Source organism: Narcine bancroftii, chromosome 7, assembly GCF_036971445.1.
Source record: "Narcine bancroftii isolate sNarBan1 chromosome 7, sNarBan1.hap1, whole genome shotgun sequence".
Taxonomy (NCBI): domain Eukaryota; kingdom Metazoa; phylum Chordata; class Chondrichthyes; order Torpediniformes; family Narcinidae; genus Narcine; species Narcine bancroftii.
The window spans coordinates 11,985,637-12,006,801 of record NC_091475.1 but is presented as its reverse complement, the minus strand read 5'-3'; the positions used below and the strand labels follow the sequence as shown (position 1 = coordinate 12,006,801).

General features: G+C 44.0%; 1 protein-coding gene across 1 annotated transcript in view; it reads right to left on the bottom strand.

The window, feature by feature from the left end:
• Positions 1 to 21,165, bottom strand: part of LOC138738509 (C2 domain-containing protein 2) — a 55,830-nt gene that overhangs the window by 26,740 nt on the left and 7,925 nt on the right. The window contains exons 2-7 of the mRNA XM_069888834.1: positions 18,632 to 18,727; positions 11,456 to 11,575; positions 9,893 to 9,992; positions 7,180 to 7,298; positions 2,433 to 2,574; positions 546 to 654 (exon numbers count right to left, since the gene is read on the bottom strand). Coding sequence (XP_069744935.1) covers positions 546 to 654; positions 2,433 to 2,574; positions 7,180 to 7,298; positions 9,893 to 9,992; positions 11,456 to 11,575; positions 18,632 to 18,727 — 686 coding nt within the window. The remainder of the gene's footprint in view (positions 1 to 545; positions 655 to 2,432; positions 2,575 to 7,179; positions 7,299 to 9,892; positions 9,993 to 11,455; positions 11,576 to 18,631; positions 18,728 to 21,165) is intronic.

The window sequence follows — 21,165 nt, the reverse complement described above, 5'->3', positions numbered from 1 at the left end:
TGGCATGGACATTTCTGTGCTATACAAGTGTTGCAAAGTACAGCTCAAGCTGTAAATCACAATGAACTTTTCAAAACAGTGAACTCTAAATTGAATAAACGAAAAGAGAGCTGAAGTAGGCAGGACGGTTAGTGCAATGGCGTAACAAGGCCAGTGACTGGGGTTTGAATCCCATGCTGTAAGAACTTTGTACATTCTCCCCATATCTGTGTTGGCTTCCTCCGGGTGCCCAGTCACTGTTTAAAATATACGCGGTGTTGTAGGTCAATGGGGTGTAATTGGCCGACACAGGTTCGTAGAACGAAAGGGTATGTTACCGTGAAACTAAATTTAAATAATGAAAATAAAACCCACTTTTGATCATTCCAAAATGGAAGAGTACTGGCAGTCTGAACAGATCGAATGATTATAGAGAAGGCCATGAGTTTACAAAAATCCATCAAAAATTATGAAGTGTTTTTCTTTGCAAAGAAGCATTACAGAAATCAGAATCAGAAAAAACATGATGGTGGGAAACAAGTACCAGCTTAATACAAAATACTCACAACACAAACTTCTGGTCGCACAAGGGAATGGAAATGTTGCTCATGACTGAACTAGAGACCTTCTGCATTGGGTTGTCCAACTCCACAACACAATATAGATGGACACTTTCTGACAACACCAAACACACAGAACATTACGTTCAGAACATGAAATCTCAAAACAGAAACAATTTCACCAATGCAGCCCAAGGAAAAATTACTCAATGCAACTATTATTTTTAAATCATATCTGGCTATCTATCCTGTAGGATGAAGACGCTGCCTTTCAGGGGCTTGATATGTGCGTCCTGGGGTGACTGTACAGAGGCCGCCAAGGATCGGGCTGTACAGAGGCCGCCAAGGATCGGGCTGTACAGAGGCCGCCAAGGATCGGGCTGTACAGAGGCCGCCAAGGATCGGGCTGTACAGAGGCCGCCAAGGATCGGGCTGTACAGAGGCCGCCAAGGATCGGGCTGTACAGAGGCCGCCAAGGATCGGGCTGTACAGAGGCCGCCAAGGATCGGGCTGTACAGAGGCCGCCAAGGATCGGGCTGTACAGAGGCCGCCAAGGATCGGGCTGTACAGAGGCCGCCAAGGATCGGGCTGTACAGAGGCCGCCAAGGATCGGGCTGTACAGAGGCCGCCAAGGATCGGGCTGTACAGAGGCCGCCAAGGATCGGGCTGTACAGAGGCCGCCAAGGATCGGGCTGTACAGAGGCCGCCAAGGATCGGGCTGTACAGAGGCCGCCAAGGATCGGGCTGTACAGAGGCCGCCAAGGATCGGGCTGTACAGAGGCCGCCAAGGATCGGGCTGTACAGAGGCCGCCAAGGATCGGGCTGTACAGAGGCCGCCAAGGATCGGGCTGTACAGAGGCCGCCAAGGATCGGGCTGTACAGAGGCCGCCAAGGATCGGGCTGTACAGAGGCCGCCAAGGATCGGGCTGTACAGAGGCCGCCAAGGATCGGGCTGTACAGAGGCCGCCAAGGATCGGGCTGTACAGAGGCCGCCAAGGATCGGGCTGTACAGAGGCCGCCAAGGATCGGGCTGTACAGAGGCCGCCAAGGATCGGGCTGTACAGAGGCCGCCAAGGATCGGGCTGTACAGAGGCCGCCAAGGATCGGGCTGTACAGAGGCCGCCAAGGATCGGGCTGTACAGAGGCCGCCAAGGATCGGGCTGTACAGAGGCCGCCAAGGATCGGGCTGTACAGAGGCCGCCAAGGATCGGGCTGTACAGAGGCCGCCAAGGATCGGGCTGTACAGAGGCCGCCAAGGATCGGGCTGTACAGAGGCCGCCAAGGATCGGGCTGTACAGAGCCCTTCCAGGACACGCATATCAAACCCCACAAACAGACTGAAAGGAACCATCATCATCCTACGGGATAAATAGCCAGATATGATTAAAATGCAACTATTATTTTTAATCATCATTTATTAGCAATTACGTTTATATTTCAATTTAAGCATATGGAGTCACAACACTTCAACATCCTTGATCACAACAATAGGGCCAACATAAAGCACAATGCAGTGGTTTCCACACCGCTTCTTCTCCAGAAAGCTGCATAGCTGAGGGACGACAGAATTTACTGTCCTACACACAAGTACAATGTACATGTACAATAAATGTATTACTTGCTGCAGCTTACAAGGTATGCAAAACACATCACACGAAGGGAAAAAAAATGATAATAAATGTTCATAATTGGAAATAAATTGCAACATGCTATGGTGAGAGTAATGCCAGGACGTTCAAGAGCGTGATAGCTATTGGAATAAAGCCTAGAGTTGCCACACTTCAGGTTTCTGTACCTTCTGCGAAGGTTGCAATGAGTTTATGGATAATGGGGGATCCTTTACGATGATATTTTTGTGGGGTTGAACTATATTGAGACAGTGGGATTGATTACCTGACACATCAGGAGCCGCAAGATCCTCTATTTTAATGATCTTCACTTGAAGCTTCCGTTCATGAGCTCGAGGTGGCTTGGGGGGTGAAATGATCTGCGCAGACAACTCGACATTTGGCAAATTCTGAGAAACTGGAAAACTCTGGAGTGAGGGGATAGAATTACACACGGTCAGAAGGAATCGACTCCTTTCCAGGTGCACTACAACAAAGCATCATATTAACTTAGAATAATAACTATATGAAGCGCTAGAAGATTTTGGGTGTCCAGAAATTAGAATCATATTGAATAGAATATAATAACAGTGGCAAAGTGCCAGGAGATCTTTTAAAGACAGCATTCATTGCACTGCCAAAGAATCCAGGGGCAACAGAGTGAGGTGAACACAGAACAATTAGCTTAACGAAACCACTTCATGAAAATCTCAGTCCTCCCGTTCAGAATAAGAAAAAAATTAAACCAGATATCAGTGAAGATCAGTGCAGCTTTGTCGAAGGCAAAGGGACATCAAACGCCACTTATATTCTCAGGAATATTTTTGAAAGGTCAATAGAAGTACAACAAGACCTACACAAAAGCCTTTGACACAGTGAAACTCCAAGTAATCATGAAAATGCTTAAAGATATTAATATCGACATAAAAGATCTATGATTAATCAGGAATCCCTACTGGCAACAACATGCATCCATATAGATAGACAACGAGATTAGTAAATATCAGGCAATAATGCGAGGTGTCAAACAGGGTTGTGTTCTATCACTGGACTGGTTCTCCCTGTACAGTGAAAACATGAGAACCATACAGGACCTACCAGGAATAGGTATAGACCATCAACAACCTCTGCTTTACATATGATACACTACTAACATCAAACAGCAAAATAAATTTACAGAAATTAGTATCTGCCATCAACACAGAGAGTGAAAGATTTGGCCTAACTTTAAACAAAATGAAAACTGAAGTAAGGGTAATATCAGAGAAACCTGATATTCCAAATTATAGGATCGAATTGGGAAATGAAATCCTGAAACAAGTTCACAACTTCATGCATCTTGGCTCATGGGGAACATCTGATGGCGAATGCGAAATAGACATAAAAGCAAGAATAGCAATGGCAAGAACAGCATTTGTAGAAATGAGAAACATCCTAATGAAGAAGAAAATGGCAATTGACGTCCACCTTTGAACTCTCAGCTGCTACATTTTTCATATATTGATGTAGGGCTGCGAGTCATGGACCATCACGGATACAATGGAAAGAATCAACGCAGCAGAGATGTGGTTTCTCTGAAGAATGCCATGCCTATCATATGCGGACAGGATAACAAGCGACTAAGTTCTACAAGGAACAAAACAAAATGTATGTTACTTAAAAGAATCAGCAATCAAAATTCTTTGGACACGTCATGCGAAGAGATCCATTAGAACATTTAGTTATAACTGGAAAGTTGGAAGGAAAAAGATGCCGAGGCTCACAGCGAATGGAAAAGAGAGGTGGATTAACATCGTGATTAGAAACAGGGGAAGCAACAACTACAATTTGGAGGGTCAGAGACTCTGATAGCTGGAGAGATATGATCGCCCACGCCAAACGGCAAGGCACCTGAAGAGAGAGGGAGAAAGGGTTACCAGAATTGCACAAAATATTCTGTTTTTTGCCTCACCAGCATCTTGTACAATTGTAACAGGATTTGTTTAAAGTTAGGCCAAGTCTTTCACTTTCTGTGTTGATTGTAGATACTAATTTCTGTAAATTTACTTCAGTTTGTTATCAGTACTGTATCATCTGCAGAGCAGAGGTTGTTGATATTGTGTCCTCCTATATGATTCTCATGATGTTTTCACTGTGCAGGGAGAATCGGTCTGGTGAAAGAACACAATCCTGTCTGACTCGGGTAACCCAGGCATAGGGAATATATATTTTTAAAAAACATACAACATGGTACAAGCCCTTTATAATGAGCCTATATCACCCAATTGACCTACAACCCCTGATGTATTTCGAAAGGTGGGAGGAAACTGGAGTGCCCGGAGGAAACCCACGCAGACGCAGGGAGAACGTACAAATTCCTTACAGACAGCACCAGATTCGGACCCAGGTCACTGGCGCCATAAAAGCATTGCGTTAACCCTAGGCTAACCATGCCACCCTTCATTCAGCTGATGAGGGCGCAGAAAAGATTCACGAGAATGTTACTGGGACTGGCGGGCTTGATTTATAAGGAGAGGCTGGCACATGCCTCCTGGAGTATAGGAGGTGAAGGGTCGGAACACAGAGGCTGTTCAAATCATGAAGGGAAAAGATGGTAAATAGTCAGAATCATTTTCCCTAGGGTAAGCGAGTCTAAAACTAGAAGGTATAAATTTAAGATGAAAGGAAAAAGATTTAAGGGTCCAGAAAGACACCTTTTTCCACAGCAGATGGTAGGCATGTGAAATAACCTTGGACAGGAAATGATCGAGGCAGGTACAATAGTAAAGTATAAAAGATCTTTAGATTGGGAATGGATTAACCTGATTCGAGGGAGGGGGTTAGATTAGAATTAGTTTTAGTTTTTAAATGCTTTTTTCACCCTTTATTTTATATGTTATTTCAAAAGAAGGGTTTAACACGTTTGCATGGATCAATTCAATTAAATGATTTTACAAGCAATTATTGACGAAGTTTTATCTACTCTTCTCGTTGGCTTTTTTTCATGCATGCTTACTTGTACAAATGAATTACGATGTAATTGTCAATTTTGAGTTCATGCTTATGTGTTAAATTTAATAAAATATTTTAGAAAGAAAAGATTGGGAATGGATAAGAAAGGTAGAGGGATGTGGGACGAATGAAAGCAAATGGGGACTGGTTCGAGTTGACAACTTGATTACATGGACAAGGTGGACCAAAAGGCCGGTTTCATACTGTTATCTATGGTTCTTCGATGCAAGAGCTATTAATTGAGCAATCATGCACTGCTTTCGGTGAGAAACCAGTTCTGCCACACATTCATGATGGAGCATTTCCCAAATTCTCTTCTGTATTTATTGTTGTCCACATGATGTGGACCAACTCCTGCAGTTAATGATTTTGTTTATCTTTCCAATCAAATCCTTTCAAAACCCTATCATATCCACTTAAATTACGCTTTGGAGGTATTAGTTACCATTTTTGACCTCTCTCTGTGATGCAATTCCTGAGGTCTGGCTAACATACTGATAAGTTTATAGCTGCATTCTTTCTAAAGTCAAGACACGTTTTCTATGGCGTGTTGAGAACAGTATGACACATTCCAAGTGTGAGCTAACTAAGGACTTGGCAAATTCATTTCCGAGCCCTGAAGTAATCAAGATTAACACTGCGTAGCCTAGTCTTTCCATTTGTGCCAGACCTTAATATTGTGGTTGCTAACAGATTTTAGAGTGCATATATGACATCGCATACAACCCTGAGATTCTTTTACCAGCAGGCTAAATAATTACCATTTATTGGTAGTGCAAAATACTGCACAACATACACATGAAAACAGATAAAAGAAATGCAAACAAACCAACTGTGCAATACAGAGAGGAAAAAAAAATCAATAAACTACAAAAGTAAGACTCCTTAAATAAGTCTCTGATTGAATTTGTCATTGAGTAGTTTGATGGTGGAGGGGTACAGCTATTCCTGAACCTGGTGGTGTGAGTTGAGTGGCACCTATAACTTCTTTCCTGATGTTAGCAACAAGAACAGTGCATGTGTTGGGTGGCAAGGATCCTCTTCAACGGCAGCATTCACCGTAGATGTTCTTGATGGTGCGGAGAGTTTTGCCTGTGATGTCGTGGGCTGTGTCCACTACCTTTTGGTGTGGTTTTGGGGAGGGGTATTGCTGTCCCCATACCAGAACGTGATGCAGCCAGTCAGCACACTTTCCACCACACATCTATAGAAATTTGCAGGAGTTTCTGATGTCATACCAAACCTCCACAAACTCCTGAGGAAGTAGAGGCACTGATGTGCTCTATCACGATGCCATTGGTGTGTTGGGTCCAGGAAAGATCCTCAGAGATAGCAAGTCCCAAGAACTTTTTGCTCACCCGCTCCACCTCTGATCCCGCAATAATCAATGAATCATACACCTCTTGTTTTCCCTTCCTGAAGTCAACAGTCAGCTCCTTGGTTTTGGAGACATTAAGCGCCAGGTTGTTGTTGGTCAAGTTGTGTTAAGTCCAGAAGTATTAATTAGAATGACCCAAGCAGGCAAAAAGGAAACAGATGCCACGGATATCATCTGATTAACATATCACAATCTCAATATTAGCAAACAGTCCAAGGCAAAAGACACACCCTGGCAATTTGTCATTCTAAATTCAACTGTGAAAAACTAATTTAAAACTCACATTCCATCTTAAATATTCCCAATGCCATAAGTGCCCTGCGATTAGTAAGGGATTGCATAAGGTGGTGTGTGAGTGGTAAGAAAAAGTTTGAAAACCACTGTTTTAATCGTACCTAATTGACTTGTTACGTGCCTGGTTTCATAACTCCAAAGGAAATGGCCCAATGACCATTTTTCTCCAGCAAAATATTTCAGTAACAATTGGGTCTAGAGCAGTGATTCTCAACCTTCCCTTCCCACTCACATACCACCTTAAGCAATCACAGAGCACCTATGGCATAGGGATTACTTAAGGTGGAATGTAAGTTTTAAAAAGAATATTGCCCACCCTCACGTATACTTTAAACTATACACATTACAGGTTTAGAATTTTCATACTCACATTATTTTCCATGAAAGATGCAGCCTTCATAGTCAACAAGACTACTGGATGGGCTGAGGACAGCATATCTTGTACAAGTGTATGAATAGTGTTCAAGTCTGCATCCCCATCTGCTACCTAATAGAGACGAAGAAAGATAGAGGAAAAAAGGCTTCAGGATACAATCAAAGGTAATCGATTTAAAAGCCAGATCCTGTCAGACATACAGCATGGTGACAGGCCCTTGGTCGGCCCACAAGCCCTTGCTACTCAATGACATTCAATTAACCTACGACTCCTGGTACATTTTGAAGTGTGAGAGGAAAATGGAGCCCCCGGGGAAAACCCATGCAGACCTGGGAAGAATGTACAAACTCCTGAGAGTCAGTGGGGGGGGGTTTGAACTCCAGTCCCAATCGTTGGCGCTGTTACAGCATTGCGCCAACAGCTATGCTAACTGTCAATTTACAGGTTTTAGTTCATTTCACCCAAATGGGAGATCAGGATTCTATTTACTTTCTTAGTTGCAGCTCTGGTTAGACCATACTGCATTCAGTTCAGGTTACCTCATGACAGAAAGGATGTAGACGCTTCAGAGATGTTTGTGTGTGTGTGTGTGTGTGTGTGTGTGTGTGTGTGTGTGTGTGTGTGTGTGTGTGTGTGTGTGTGTGTGTGTGTGTGTGTGTGTGTGTGTGTGGGCAGAAGAAAGGGTGGTCAACCAGCACCTTTCTACTTGGGCAGCAATAGGCAATTCTGGAAGATATCCATTTAAAGTGAGTGAAACAAAGTTTAGTCCATCCGTCCATTGGTGGGTGCCTAGAATGCATTACTGGGCACGGTGGTGAATGCTCACATAATAGGGACATTTTAGACTTTTGAAGGGTGAGAGGAAACTGGAGCCCCCGGGGAAAACCCATGCAGACCTGGGGAGAACATACAAACTCCTGACAGTCAGTGGGGGGGGGGGGGTTTGAACTCCAGTCCCAATCACTGGCGCTGTAACAGTATTGCACCAACAGCTATGCTGTTGGATGCAAGGAAAAGAGCATTATAGATGTGAGATAGGGAAGGATTAGATAGGTTCACTTAGACTGGCACAACATTGTGGGCCAAAGGGCCTGTACTGTAATAATGTTCAATGATTATGCTTACAAATGGCTAAAACATGGAAATGGGGTGTAGAAAGGTATGAGTATTATTATACCTTCAAATGTCAGCCAGTTGAGCCAAACATTACCTTTGTGAAGAGACATTTTGTATATTAAATAGTTACATTTATTCTTTTTCTTTTTCTTTGGCTTGGTTTCATGGACGAAGATTTATGGAGGGGTATGTCCACGTCAGTTGCAGGCTCATTTGTGGCTGACAAGTCCGATGCGGGACAGGCAGACACGGTTGCAAGGGAAAATTGGTTGGTTGGGGTTGGCTGTTGGGTTTTTCCTCCTTTGTCTTTTGTCAGTGAGGTGGGCTCTGCGGTCTTCTTCAAAGGAGGTTGCTGCCCGCCAAACTGTGAGGTGGCAAGATGTGCGGTTTGAGGCGATATCAGCCCACTGGCGGTGGTCAATGTGGCAGGCACCAAGAGATTTCTTTAGGCAGTCCTTGTACCTCTTCTTTGGTGCACCTCTGTCTCGGTGGCCAGTGGAGAGCTCGCCATATAACACGATCTTGGGAAGGCAATGGTCCTCCATTCTGGAGACGTGACCTACCCAGCGCAGTTTGATCTTCAGCAGCATGGATTCGATGCTGTCGGCCTCTGCCATCTCGAGTACTTCGATGTTGGTGATGAAGTCGCTCCAATGAATGTTGAGGATGGAGCGGAGACAACGCTGGTGGAAGCGTTCTAGGAGCCGCAGGTGATGCCGGTAGAGGACCCATGATTCTGAGCCGAACAGGAGTGTGGGTATGACAACGGCTCTGTATACGCTAATCTTTGTGAGGTTTTTCAGTTGGTTGTTTTTCCAGACTCTTTTGTGTAGTCTTTCAAAGGCGCCTTTTGCCTTGGCGAGTCTGTTGTCTATCTCGTTGTCGATCCTTGCATCCGATGAAATGGTGCAGCCAAGATAACCTCCAATTTGAATTGATCTCAGTTATTTCAGAAAAAAATAATGTTCTTTGAATAATGTCATCCATTCATTTTGCAATAGTGAATTTTTGCACGTTCCATACGTCAGAGGCAATGCCAATTGCATGATGAGTGTGGTGGTTCTCAATGCTCTTCTTCAAGGCAGACAATGCCCTGCTCTCTTCCACAACTCATCCACCAAGCTTCAGCTTCTTCCCTCCCCTACAAAATTAGGGCTAACTTCATAAAGGCACATCTTATTTCACAGAGCACCAGAAATAATAAGATAATAACCAGCTCTTCTGAGGGGATTGGATAGGGTTGACAGGCGTCACATTTTCCCCCAGGGTGATAAGGGCCAATACCAGAAGACATCTGGTTTACAGAGAATAATGTTCTGAGGAGATATCAGAGACAAGGTTTTTTTTAAAAAAAAGAGTAATGGGTGCTTGGAATGTATTGCTGGGGATGGTGGTGGAGGCTGGTACAATAGGGACATTCAAAAGACTTTGACAGGCACTTGAATAGAGGGTTATGGGTGAGAGGTAGGGAAAATTTAGATTGTGGTGGAATACAGCCTGTATTGTGCTGTAATGCTCCATGTCTCAAATCAAAACTATGAAGCAACAAGATGAAGAAATTACAGAAAGATCAAAACAATTCAGTGACTTGCCTTTTTAATTCTTGGTGTCACCTTCAAATTTAAGCTTTGGCAGTCCACAAGGCTCCATGTGACTCTTACAACATCAGCTTCTTGAATGTCAATTTCCAGCTGTGGAAATAACAATAGAGTTAACAAAGGCAGATTTCCCTTACAGCACTTAATGGCCTGAATATGCTGGAGATTGTCTGATCTTGGAAGCTAAGGCAGCCTCAGGCCTGGTCAGTACTTGGAAGGGAGACCACCTAGGAACACCAGGTTTCTGAGAGGGGCGCCGGAAAAGTGGTGACTCTGTCTGACTTACGGTTGACAAAAGTTAAAGAATTTAATGCATGTTACATTCTAAATGTAGTACTGCGTGACAATAATGGAACCTTTACCTTATCAGATTACAAACTGGGATTCAGTTATAGTCCAAATGTGGGACTGGTAAGCACAAGTTCTACACTGAGCTTCTCTGCATATTACACAAGGCACTAATGAAGTGTGTAGTGGTGACTCACTGCCCTGCTCGGCTTCCATACCCCCTGATATGAACCAACCATACTATCCTCTTAAAGAGGACTGCCAAAAAACTGAAGCAAAGCACAAAATGCTGGAGTGACTCAGCGAGTCAGGCAGCATCCATGGACAGGCGACATTTCAAGCCAAAATTATTTATCAGAACTGGAAAGAATGAGAGCAGAATCCAGAATAAAATGGTAGTGGGATACGTGAATACAAGTGGAGAGGGGGGTGGTGGAAGAAATGGGAATAATGGAAGAAGCTAGGTAATGGGAGGAAGAGGAAGAGGTTAAGAAAGATCCCCTCCAAAAACAGAGGCAGTAAATCTATTCCAAAGGGAAGGAAGTGAGGGGCTAGAGGAAGAATGGTGCAAGTGACACACAAGTCGAGAGGGCGGGGAGGGGAAGAGAAGGAATGGGGAAAAAGACACTTGGAAAAGCAAGGAAGGGGGTTTAAAAAAACAATCAAGGGTGGAGGTTACAGGAAATTGGATAAGTCACTGTTAATGCTGGAGACGTCCAAAACTGAATACAAGGTTCTTCCAATTTAGGTGTGTCATCAACTTGCCAGTAAACTAGGGTGCTACCAGGCACCAGGCCCGCCGGGTGGGGGGGGGGGGGGGGCCACCAGGCACCAGGCCAGCCGGGTGGGGGGAGGGGCCACCAGGCAGCAGGCCCACCGGAGAGGGGGGCCCCACCAGGCAGCAGGCTCACCGGGGAGGGGGGGGGCCACCAGGCAGCAGGCCCACCGGGAAGGGGGGGGCCACCAGGCAGCAGGCCCACCGGGGAGGGGGTGCCACCAGGCAGCAGGCCCGTGAGGGGCAGGCCATCGGGCAGCAGGCCCACCATGAGGGGCGGGGCCACCGGGCAGCAGGCCCACCGGGAGAGGGGAGGGCCAACGGCAGCAGGCCCACCGGGGAGGGGGGGCCACCAGGCAGCAGGCCCGTGAGGGGCGGGCCATCGGGCAGCAGGCCCACCATGAGGGGCGGGGCCACCGGGCAGCAGGCCCACCGGGAGAGGGGAGGGCCAACCAGGCAGCAGGCCCACCGGGGAGGAGGCAACCAGGCTTACCTCAATGCGAAGTGGAGACACAAGGACATTAAAGAATTCCAGTCCCATGGCAACAGGCGACTCCTGCGTCAATGCGATGGAAAACTGGGCATACTCGCCAGTCACACAGCATCCAAAAGCCTGCAATCAAATTCACAACAAGTTTTTTGCTAAGTCTGCACCAATTCAGGACCTCACTTGTCGATTACCTTGGTACGTGCAACAACTCACTGGGGAGTTAGATGTAAATAGTAGTGCACATTACACCAGTGTGTCATAAACGACTGTAGTTGCCAGAGTATTTTAAAGAAAATGCAGGTAGTTTTGCCTGATGCTGATCAACACCTGCAGGTGCTGGGGTAGGCACCAAAGTCTGGTCCCACTTATCCTGCTCTCAGTCTGGGATGGCTCGTGCACTAGGCCAGACAATGAATCTAGTAGAAAATGGAGTGGTATGATCAGGAATGGAGATCCTAGCTATGCTTCTCCCCCAATTCCCTTCAGGTACAATAGTGGACTGACTGCAGTTCAGTTGAACGGACTTATGACTTAAAGGCTGAAGCCAGGCTCCTATCACTGAGGCAAAGTGTTCAGACAAAATGCATCCTTGATTGCTTAGGGAGGCAAGGATGAAAATGAAGAATTCCTGGCCTTCATCTTCCAAATATCTACTGATCAGGCACTCTATTTGAAGAATGGAACACAGCACCTGATACAATTCCCACTCTCTCTTTTTAAAAAAAGCATGAGAATAAATGGTAACATTAAATAGGAAACAACTAAAGATCAATCAGATTAACATGGGGAGTGGTGATAATCCGAGAAAGAATACTCAGGGATAGGACTGATAATCACTTATTCACACAAGGATCGATTACAAAAGAAAGGCAAAACAAATATTAAGGATTTTTGGTCATGAAGACACAGAGAAGCAGGTTAATGAGGGAAATGCAACTGATGGCATAGATATGGAAACCCAATAAGGTTTCACATAATTATCAAGATTGAACAGCACAGGCCTTTCGGCCCTCTATGTTTCTGCCCACCACAATGCCAACCCAATTAATCCCATCGGAGTAAAATATGAAATTGTGCAGACACTGTGATTAAAGTAAAAACAATCCTGGAGAAATTCAGCAGGTGAAACAATGTACTTTATATGGCAAAGATAAAGATAAATAACCAATGAGCCCTTCTTCAAAGTACAGTATGACAAAATGTAGGCAGGTGCCGTTGTTCCGGTGAAACATGAAATCCAGTTCTCAATGGTTAGGATGGGAATTTTTGCCAAAATGTTCAGAGGGTATTTCTCTAAAAACAGGATCATTGTTCGAAAAAAAAAATTCACTGAATGGGGAACAAGAAAAAAAACTAGACTAGGACCTTCAAATAAAGTGATCAACAATGATTTTTAGGCAGATTAGCCTGTTTCTATGTGGCAACATTCCCCAATTCCACACAGATTTTGATGAAATCTGTAGCTGATCAGACAAAGGGGAGAATCCTGTAAATTAATCAATGCTGTACCTCTACTTAAAACAATTATAAAACAATTCTGTTTAGGTGCATATCAATGTTGCAGTCATGTATCCCTGATTTACAAAGCTTTTCTCATTGTAAAGAACAATCACCAATTTCATAATCTGGAGAGAGATTAAACCAAATTAGCAAGTTGCAGCGAGTCAACTCCTGGATCCAGCTGTGCCAAAGATAGTTCTCTATTAGACTGGCAACTGCAATACAATTGATTGCTCTTCACACAGCTCATTAATACACAAACAACCTATGTCACTTACAACCAGTAAAAAAAGTATAAATATTTTTTTTTAATTTAAAATCTAAATATAAAATTATGCTTGGTCATCATGGCTGCATGCGTACGATATTATCCCAGCATTGTGTACCTCACAGCATCTCTCTCAGTTCTCAGGATAAAAGAATGCTGTACACGTACAGCGGGCTGTCGGGAGAGCTCGGGGCAGTGGAATCAGATATGCCGTGCCAACAGACTTCCAACTTGCATCCATTTCGAGATACAGGTACGACCGTATGTCGGGGAATAGATGTATTTATTGGCATAACTGAGGACTGAGTAAGTTCAAGTTTATTGCTTGACTGCACATACAAACCCCGACGAAAGAATGTTTCTCCCGATCTTGGCGCACACAATGAAATATATAATCATACATACCTGGACATAAAGATATAATTTTCAAAAATTATAAATACTTAGGATGATTTTCTCAGTTACAGGTGGAAAGAAGCTATTTCCCAGCCTGACAGCTGTGCTGCTGTACTTCCTGATGGTAGTAGGTCAGGGATGTTGTTCACTGAATGGAATTCTTTGAGCCCTATTTAAGCAACGGTCCCAATAGATATCATCAATAGAGGAAAGGGAGACCCCAGTAATCCTCTTGGCTGTTTTAATGATCCTCTGTATTGACTTGTGGTCTGCTGCATTGCAGTTACCACACCATGATGCAGCTAGACAGGACACTCTCAAAAGAGTTCCTGTAAAATGTTGTCAAGATAAGGGTTGGTAGCCTTGCCCTCTTCGACCTCCTGAGGAAATGTAGGCACTGTTGCGCCTTCCTAAATAATGACGAGGCGTTGTCCAGGATGGGTTGTCCTGTACATTCGCACCAAGGAACCTTGTGCACTCCACGGAAGAACCACTGATGTGTCATGGAGAATGTGGACTTCAGGAGGAAGATGATCAACCAATCATCTTCATTGTCTTGTCCACATTGAGACTCAGGTGGTTGTTCTGGCACCATTTTACAGCCACTCAACCTCTTCGCCATAAGCCGCCTCATTATTGTTGCCAATAGGCCAACAAATGTTATATCATCTGCAAACAAACATTCTTACAGGACCAAATCTGGCAGTGCAGCCACACGAACAGTAGTGGCCTGAGTGCACGGCAAGTGCTCAGTGTGATAGGGTTTAAGGTTTTGCCGCCAACCAGGACAGACTGTGATCTTTCAGGCAAGAAGTCCAGAATCCAATTGCAAAGAGGGGTATTGTGCCCCAGGGAGGACAGCCTCAGGATTGGTCATGCTGAACACCAAGTTGGTCAATAAACAACAGCCTAGTGAACGAGCTATTGTTCTCTAGATGGATCAGGACAGAGTGAAGAGTTAAGGCTATAGCAATACCCGTTGACCAGTTTGGAACGGCTCCAAAGTTGCTGGAAGGTGCGATCTGATGTATTCCTTTACCAGTCACCCAAAGCACTTTGCGATCATAGAGGTCAGCGCCACTGGGAGGTAGTTGCTTAGTCCAGTTACCGTCGCCCTCTTGGAAACCAGGATGGTGGCGTCTGCCTGGAATCCCAAGAGGACAGTGAATAGCTACAGCGAGTTATTGAAAACATCTGCTAGAAGCTACAACAGTTAGGCCGTACAGTCGCTCAAGACCCGATCGAGTACTATGCATGGGTTCACCCCAGATAGGATCTTCCTCATCTCAGCAATGCAGGGTGCCTATTCTTCAGGGAGAGAGGAGTCTTTCTTTGGTATCACACTTTTTTTTCTATCAAATTTTGCATTAAAGGTATTCAACCGGTCAGAAAGAGAGGCAACATTGTCGCTGACCCACAGGGTCGACATAGTCAGCTGTGGCTTGAAGTACCTTGCCACATATGCCTCATGTTGCTGGTTCTTGGTGTTCCTTGTGCGTACCCACACTTTACCTTCCTTATTGCAACCCTTGTTGAACTTAATGCCATCTCTGTATTTCAGCCTACTTGCCAGAATCTTTCATCCCATTCCTTGTCTTGAAGAAAATTCTGCCTTCACGTCTTGAAAGGAAGTTCGAGAATGTTTTGTGCAACACACAAATGCTCTGGAGAAACTCAGCAGGTCATGTGGCATCCTTAGGGAGTAAAGGGTAACCAACATTTTGGGCCTGGGCACTTTGCCACGTACAAGCAAAATCAGGCCTGAATAAAAAATGTGGGGGGAGGGGGGCGGAATGAAGAGGAGAGCAGAGGGAGGAAGGAAGGAACAGGAAGAGGAGCTCTGGCTCTATGTGATCGCAAGTTCATAGCAACTGTATCCCTGAGAGAGTAGACTCTAGTTCTAGATTTTCCTCTCATTAGTATGTGCCAACCATCTTCTTGGCGAGTGCATTATGCATATTTTCATCTTAACTTAAGGTTTGAAGCCAGGAAGCGTATAGTGGTTTCGTAGAAGTCCAACTCCCAGCTAAGTACCATACGATGGAATATGGAAATGCAGAGTTGCATTCCCCTGGAGAAAATCACATATAACCTACAGAGGAAATGTGACACATTCATCAGAGGGTGACAACCTTACTTGCAGTTCATTGGTACTCAGATAGATTCATTCCTCCTTTTTAAATAGGATAGGGATAAGGTTAAATTATCCTAGTAAGGACGGAGCCATGATTACGGAAATGCAACTTGGCGTAGACAATGCACCAGCCCTATTCTTTTCAGGTCCTTAATTTTCTTTTCAATGGCGTTATTATCGTTACTTCTTTTCATTACAGGTTTTGATAGCGGTCTTGTGCCCCACAGTGATTGGGAAAGAGATAACTTTTTGGAATGTACTCGGGTTGGGGGGGGGGGGGTGCGTGAGTGGGATCAAATACGGACTTAGGGTATGAATATGTACATGGATGGCTTGGTTTATTGGACTTTGTAAGTCTGTGGAAACTAAAATATTCAAAGAAAATGTTAGGTTTGAATGTTAGTAAAACCATATTTGTAAATCACAGTTACTTGTATACATGTTTTTTTTAAATGCTTTGGTCTTTTTAAAAATCGAGACCCAAGTTTGAAAATGTCACCAGTGGTTTTACACTGAAAACTAAAGGGAAACTTTTTTTATTTTCAAACATACATTTACCAAAATATTTTTCCCCATAATGAATGCTTCATTTGTTTCAAGTAGTAGAGTATGATATAACAAGGGGAGAATGATTATTACTGCTATATTTTGCATAACATAGTCCGGAAAAAAAAAGGACAAAGGAGGAGAAACCCAACACCCAACCCCAACCAACCAATTTTCCCCTGCAACCGTGTCTGCCTGTCCCGCATCGGACTTGTCAGCCACAAACGAGCCTGCAGCAGACGTGGACATTACCCCTCCATAAATCTTTGTCCGCGAAGCCAAGCCAAAGAGAGAGTCCGAAATGCTTTCGGTTATAATTTCATCTTGCAATCAATACATGGATTTCCTATGCACTTGAGAAGCTCATCAAGTACAAACATATCGTCCTTCTAGTCCCATTGGAAGAAATGTAAACTCAGAACCAGATCAAGGCAGCCAAAGTTCAGAAAACTAAGGATTTTGATCATTTCACATCAACTTGTCCTTTTAATTTCCCGCCAAAGCAGCAATAACACTATTCCTGCCAAATTAAATTTCCTCCTCTTATGACAAGATTTTTTTTTTAAAAATAAGGTTATTTTAAGGGATTTACAAAGATCAAAACAGATGGTAAATGCTGATTTCAGAATTACCTGGGAACAAAAAAAGTGATAGATAAACTTCAATGTAAGCCATTCCAGTAGAAGAAAACCGAATATTGCTACAAGAGCCACATAAGTGTTTTGTGTTTGCCAACAATATTGAGAGGCACTGTGATTGTGCAAGCAGTATCAACCATTTATAAATGGGATGCACCAAGGCTCCAGGAATAAAGTACATCTTCTGGAATAACATGCCATCTCCAAAGTAAAATTTTGAAGTTCTTTTCCATAGTTCCAAAAAAAAAGTCACCTAACTACAGGAAAGATATCAATAGGTAGAAAGAGTGCAGAGACAATTTACTAGGATGTTGCCCAGACTTCAGGAACTGAGTTGCAGGGAAAGGTTAGGACTTAATTCCCTGGAGCATGGAAGAACAAGGGGAGATTTGACAGAAGTATTTAAAATTATGAGGGGGATAGCCAGAGTAAACGTAGGTCAGCTTTTTCCACTGAGGGTAGGTGAGATACAAGCCAGAGGACATGGGTCAAGGTTGAAAGAGGAAATGTTTAGAGGGAATACAAGGGGGAACATCTTCAGATGTTCAGGTGGTGAATGCGGGCTCAATTTTAACACTGACGAAGAATTTGGATGGGTACGTGGATGGGGGAGGTATGAGGGGCGACGGTCAGGGGGCAGGTCAGTGGGACAAGGCAGAAAAATGGCTCAGCACAGATTAGCAGGGCTGAAGGGGCCTGCTTCTGTGCTGCAATGTTCTATAGTTTTATTAATTTCACTGGATCAAAGCTAAGTTGCACCTTTCCTCAATGTGGGCTTTGAGAACAGATTGGAGAACAACCTCAGTCTGAATCACATAAACTTCAATATTCCACTTCCATTCAGGGCACTCTCATTAATGGAGACATTGGACATGGAGAGGAAAATCAAATGAGCATTGAGCTTATCAAATTGCTCAAGTGATAGATGTGGCCAAGCCAACATCACAGCTCTATCCACCTTTAAATAACAGCATAGCCAAAAGGGACCCCTTATTGACATACAGTCTGTGCATATCTGATAAAACAAGCATATTATCTGATCTAATATTATGTCTGGGCACTCTCCAGTATTAACATCAACATCTCTTGTTTCTGTTAAATCCTTCCCCCGTCTCTCTCGTTCATCATCTCCTTTCTTCCAATTCCCCACCCCATTCCATCTCCTCCCCCATCACTCAACTTTTTTTTCCCCCCCTCTTCTACCCTCCCACCCATATCCACCTATGACCTCTTGCCTCTCAACCTTTGCTGCTCCCTCCTCCCCCTTCTTCCCTCCTCTCCTCTGCTCACTTTTTGCTCTTACCTTGACGAAAAGTTCAGGCCCAAAATGTTGGTTACACTTTGCTTCCTATGGATGTTGCCTGAGTTTCTCCACCACTTTTGCACATTGCAATATTAGCTGCTTTCAAGCTTCAGCAAATCCCCACCTCGGGTCCAGGATGACAAGCTAACTTGCCCTTCCTCTCGGATAAACACAAGCTTTAGATCTGTCCATCCAATACTAAACATCAGGAAGTTACTGCATAAACAAGTGTGGAGCTTTTTACTTGCAAATGGCACCAAGTGGGGAACAGAATTATGGCATGAAAAGTAAACCTTTCCCCAATTCCAAGACTGAGAAACTTAAATGGATTTCATTTCACATCAAAACAAATCAATGAGATTCCTATTGCACCTAGGCACTGCATGGTACTCACCAAGTGTTGTTCTGATTTGATAACACTGGTAACATGACTCAGAACCAGTGACGATGAAGACGGTCTTATATTATCAACAGTGAGCTGGAATGAACTCTAAAAGAGGAGGAGGAAACAAATGATTGAGCAGCAATTCTCCAAAGTGCAATCTATTATAGACACCAAAGCAAAATAGCAGAACTGAAACATTGCTAAAGTCCATCGATGGGTACAGGTACAACTAAAAAGGAAACGCACCCCACCCCATGTGATGATTCCAATAAATTGCATTTTTCAAGATTAATATGCATTTTTATAGGTGATAAACAAGATACGTAATTATTTGTCCTCATTGTGCTGGGAAGGTCACATTACTCTGGTTTATTTGCAAGATACTCCACTTCTTTCTTGCTCTCGTAACCAGAGCAGCCAATGGTTAACTATGGCCTACCAATCCTCACCTATCCCTCCCAGGAGATTAATAATGGCAATATAACTGAATTTCAAGTTTAAAGATCAGGTGTGTGGTTGCCAGAAATATTCACTGCCTGATAATTATGTGGCAAGAGGTTATCGGTCCAGGCCTGAATGATGTCCAACATCCACATAATTATGTGGCAAGAGGTTTTGGTCCAGGCCTGAATGATGTCCAACATCCTGGAGCCTGCAGATAGACGACTACATTTACTGACGATTGCACGTGGCTTTTATCCTTGTGATCAATCCCCTTTGACCTTGTGATGGGCCGAAGATCACTCTTACAGTAGCTGAAGATGATTGGGGCGTGGTTCTCAGAAATTGGGGCTGCCATGGACAAGCCAGAGGAGATTTTCTTTTCAACCTTGGTGTCCCAGTCTCACCTGGGCTCTTTGATGCCACACACGGTCAATACTTCCTGATGTTTGGAATGGGCTGTGAAGAAGTCTGGAGAACTCAGCAACAAAGTACTACTTGAGAATGCTGCTAGCAATTTGCTCTCATCATTTTACAGGCGACTGGCCTGACTTTCAAGGTTGCATTTCTCCTGCGTTTATGCAGAACTTACCACATTGTCAGGCAGATTCCAGTGCTAAAACTGGAACAGCACAGGTCGAGGAGCAGTAGGGCTCTGAAGCAAAAGCCCTCCTGATATTCTGGTCCCATATTTTTTGATTGTATCCAACATGGATAAGTTCCAATTCATAATTTCAGGCAAAACAGCAGGTGGAAGCCAGCTGCAAGATTTCTGGAAAACCCAGGAAAATGGGGCTGATCATGAAAACTTAGAAGTAGATGAGTATCAAAGACAAAAGAGAAAGTTGCAAACAGGCATTTTGTAAAGCTTCCTGCAGGGAAAGCTGAAAGCAGAGGTCAGAATATGGAGCACCAGAAAAATCAAAACAAGTGTTCCTTCCTTTTAGATTATTAACCGTTCCATCAAAGTCTAGTCAACACTGTGTTGTGAGTGAAACACAAAAGTATGCAAACACTGAAAAATACACAGAAATACTGGAGGAACTCTGCCAGTCTCGCAGTGTTCATAGGAGATAAAGATATAATACCGACGTTTCGGGCCTGAGCCCTTCTTCCTTCAGCATTTCTGTCTATTTTTACTAGATTCAGATTTATTGTACATGACATCACATACAACCCCGAGATTCTTTTCCCTGTGGGCAAGGCAGAATTTACACTTATTGGTAATACAAAAAAAACTATACACAATGAACACATGTAAACAAAGACAAACTGACTGTGCAAACAGAGGAAAAAAAAGAGCAAAATAGTCCTTAATTGAGTCCTTGATTGAGTTCGTTGTTGAGGAGTCTGATGGTGGAGGGGGAGCAGCTGTTCCTGAACCTGGTGGTGCGAGTTTTGTGGCACCTACACCTCTTTCCTGATGGTAGCAGCGAGAACAGAGAGTGTGCTGGGTGGTGTGGATCCTTGATGATGACTGCTGACCTCCAACGGCAGATGTTCTCAGTAGTGGGGAGGGTTTTGCCTATGATGTCCTGGGCTACGTCCACCACCTTTTGCAGGGCTTTACAGTCAGGGATATTGGTGTCTCCATACCAAACCATGAGGCAGCCGAATAACTATAGAAATTTGCCAGAGTTTCCGAAGTCATACAAAATCTCCACAAACTCCTGAGGTGTTGGGTTCAGGAAAGATCCTCCGAGATAGTGAATCCCAAGAACTTAAATTTGCTCACCCTCTCCACCTCTGATTCCCCCAATGAGCACTGGACCACTGTGTTAACAATTAACAATGAAATTACAACTAAACCTATCCTATCCATGAACCATTAAACCTCCCAAATGTAACATCTTCAACAGCATCTCCCAAACTCTCTACTGCAAAGGCAACAAGCGCAGGTCCCCATTCAAGACACACACTATCCTGTCTTGGAAGGTCCTCCACCTTCTCCGGTAGCCCCTGTTGAAGCATTTACTTCCATACAAATTCAAAGGAGTGGAAGAGAGAGTGCATGAATTATTGTAATGTCTATTGGTATCTCTTTATTACTGCATCTTCCTACTCTGTGGGAACACAATCGCCATGCAGACTGCAATGATCAA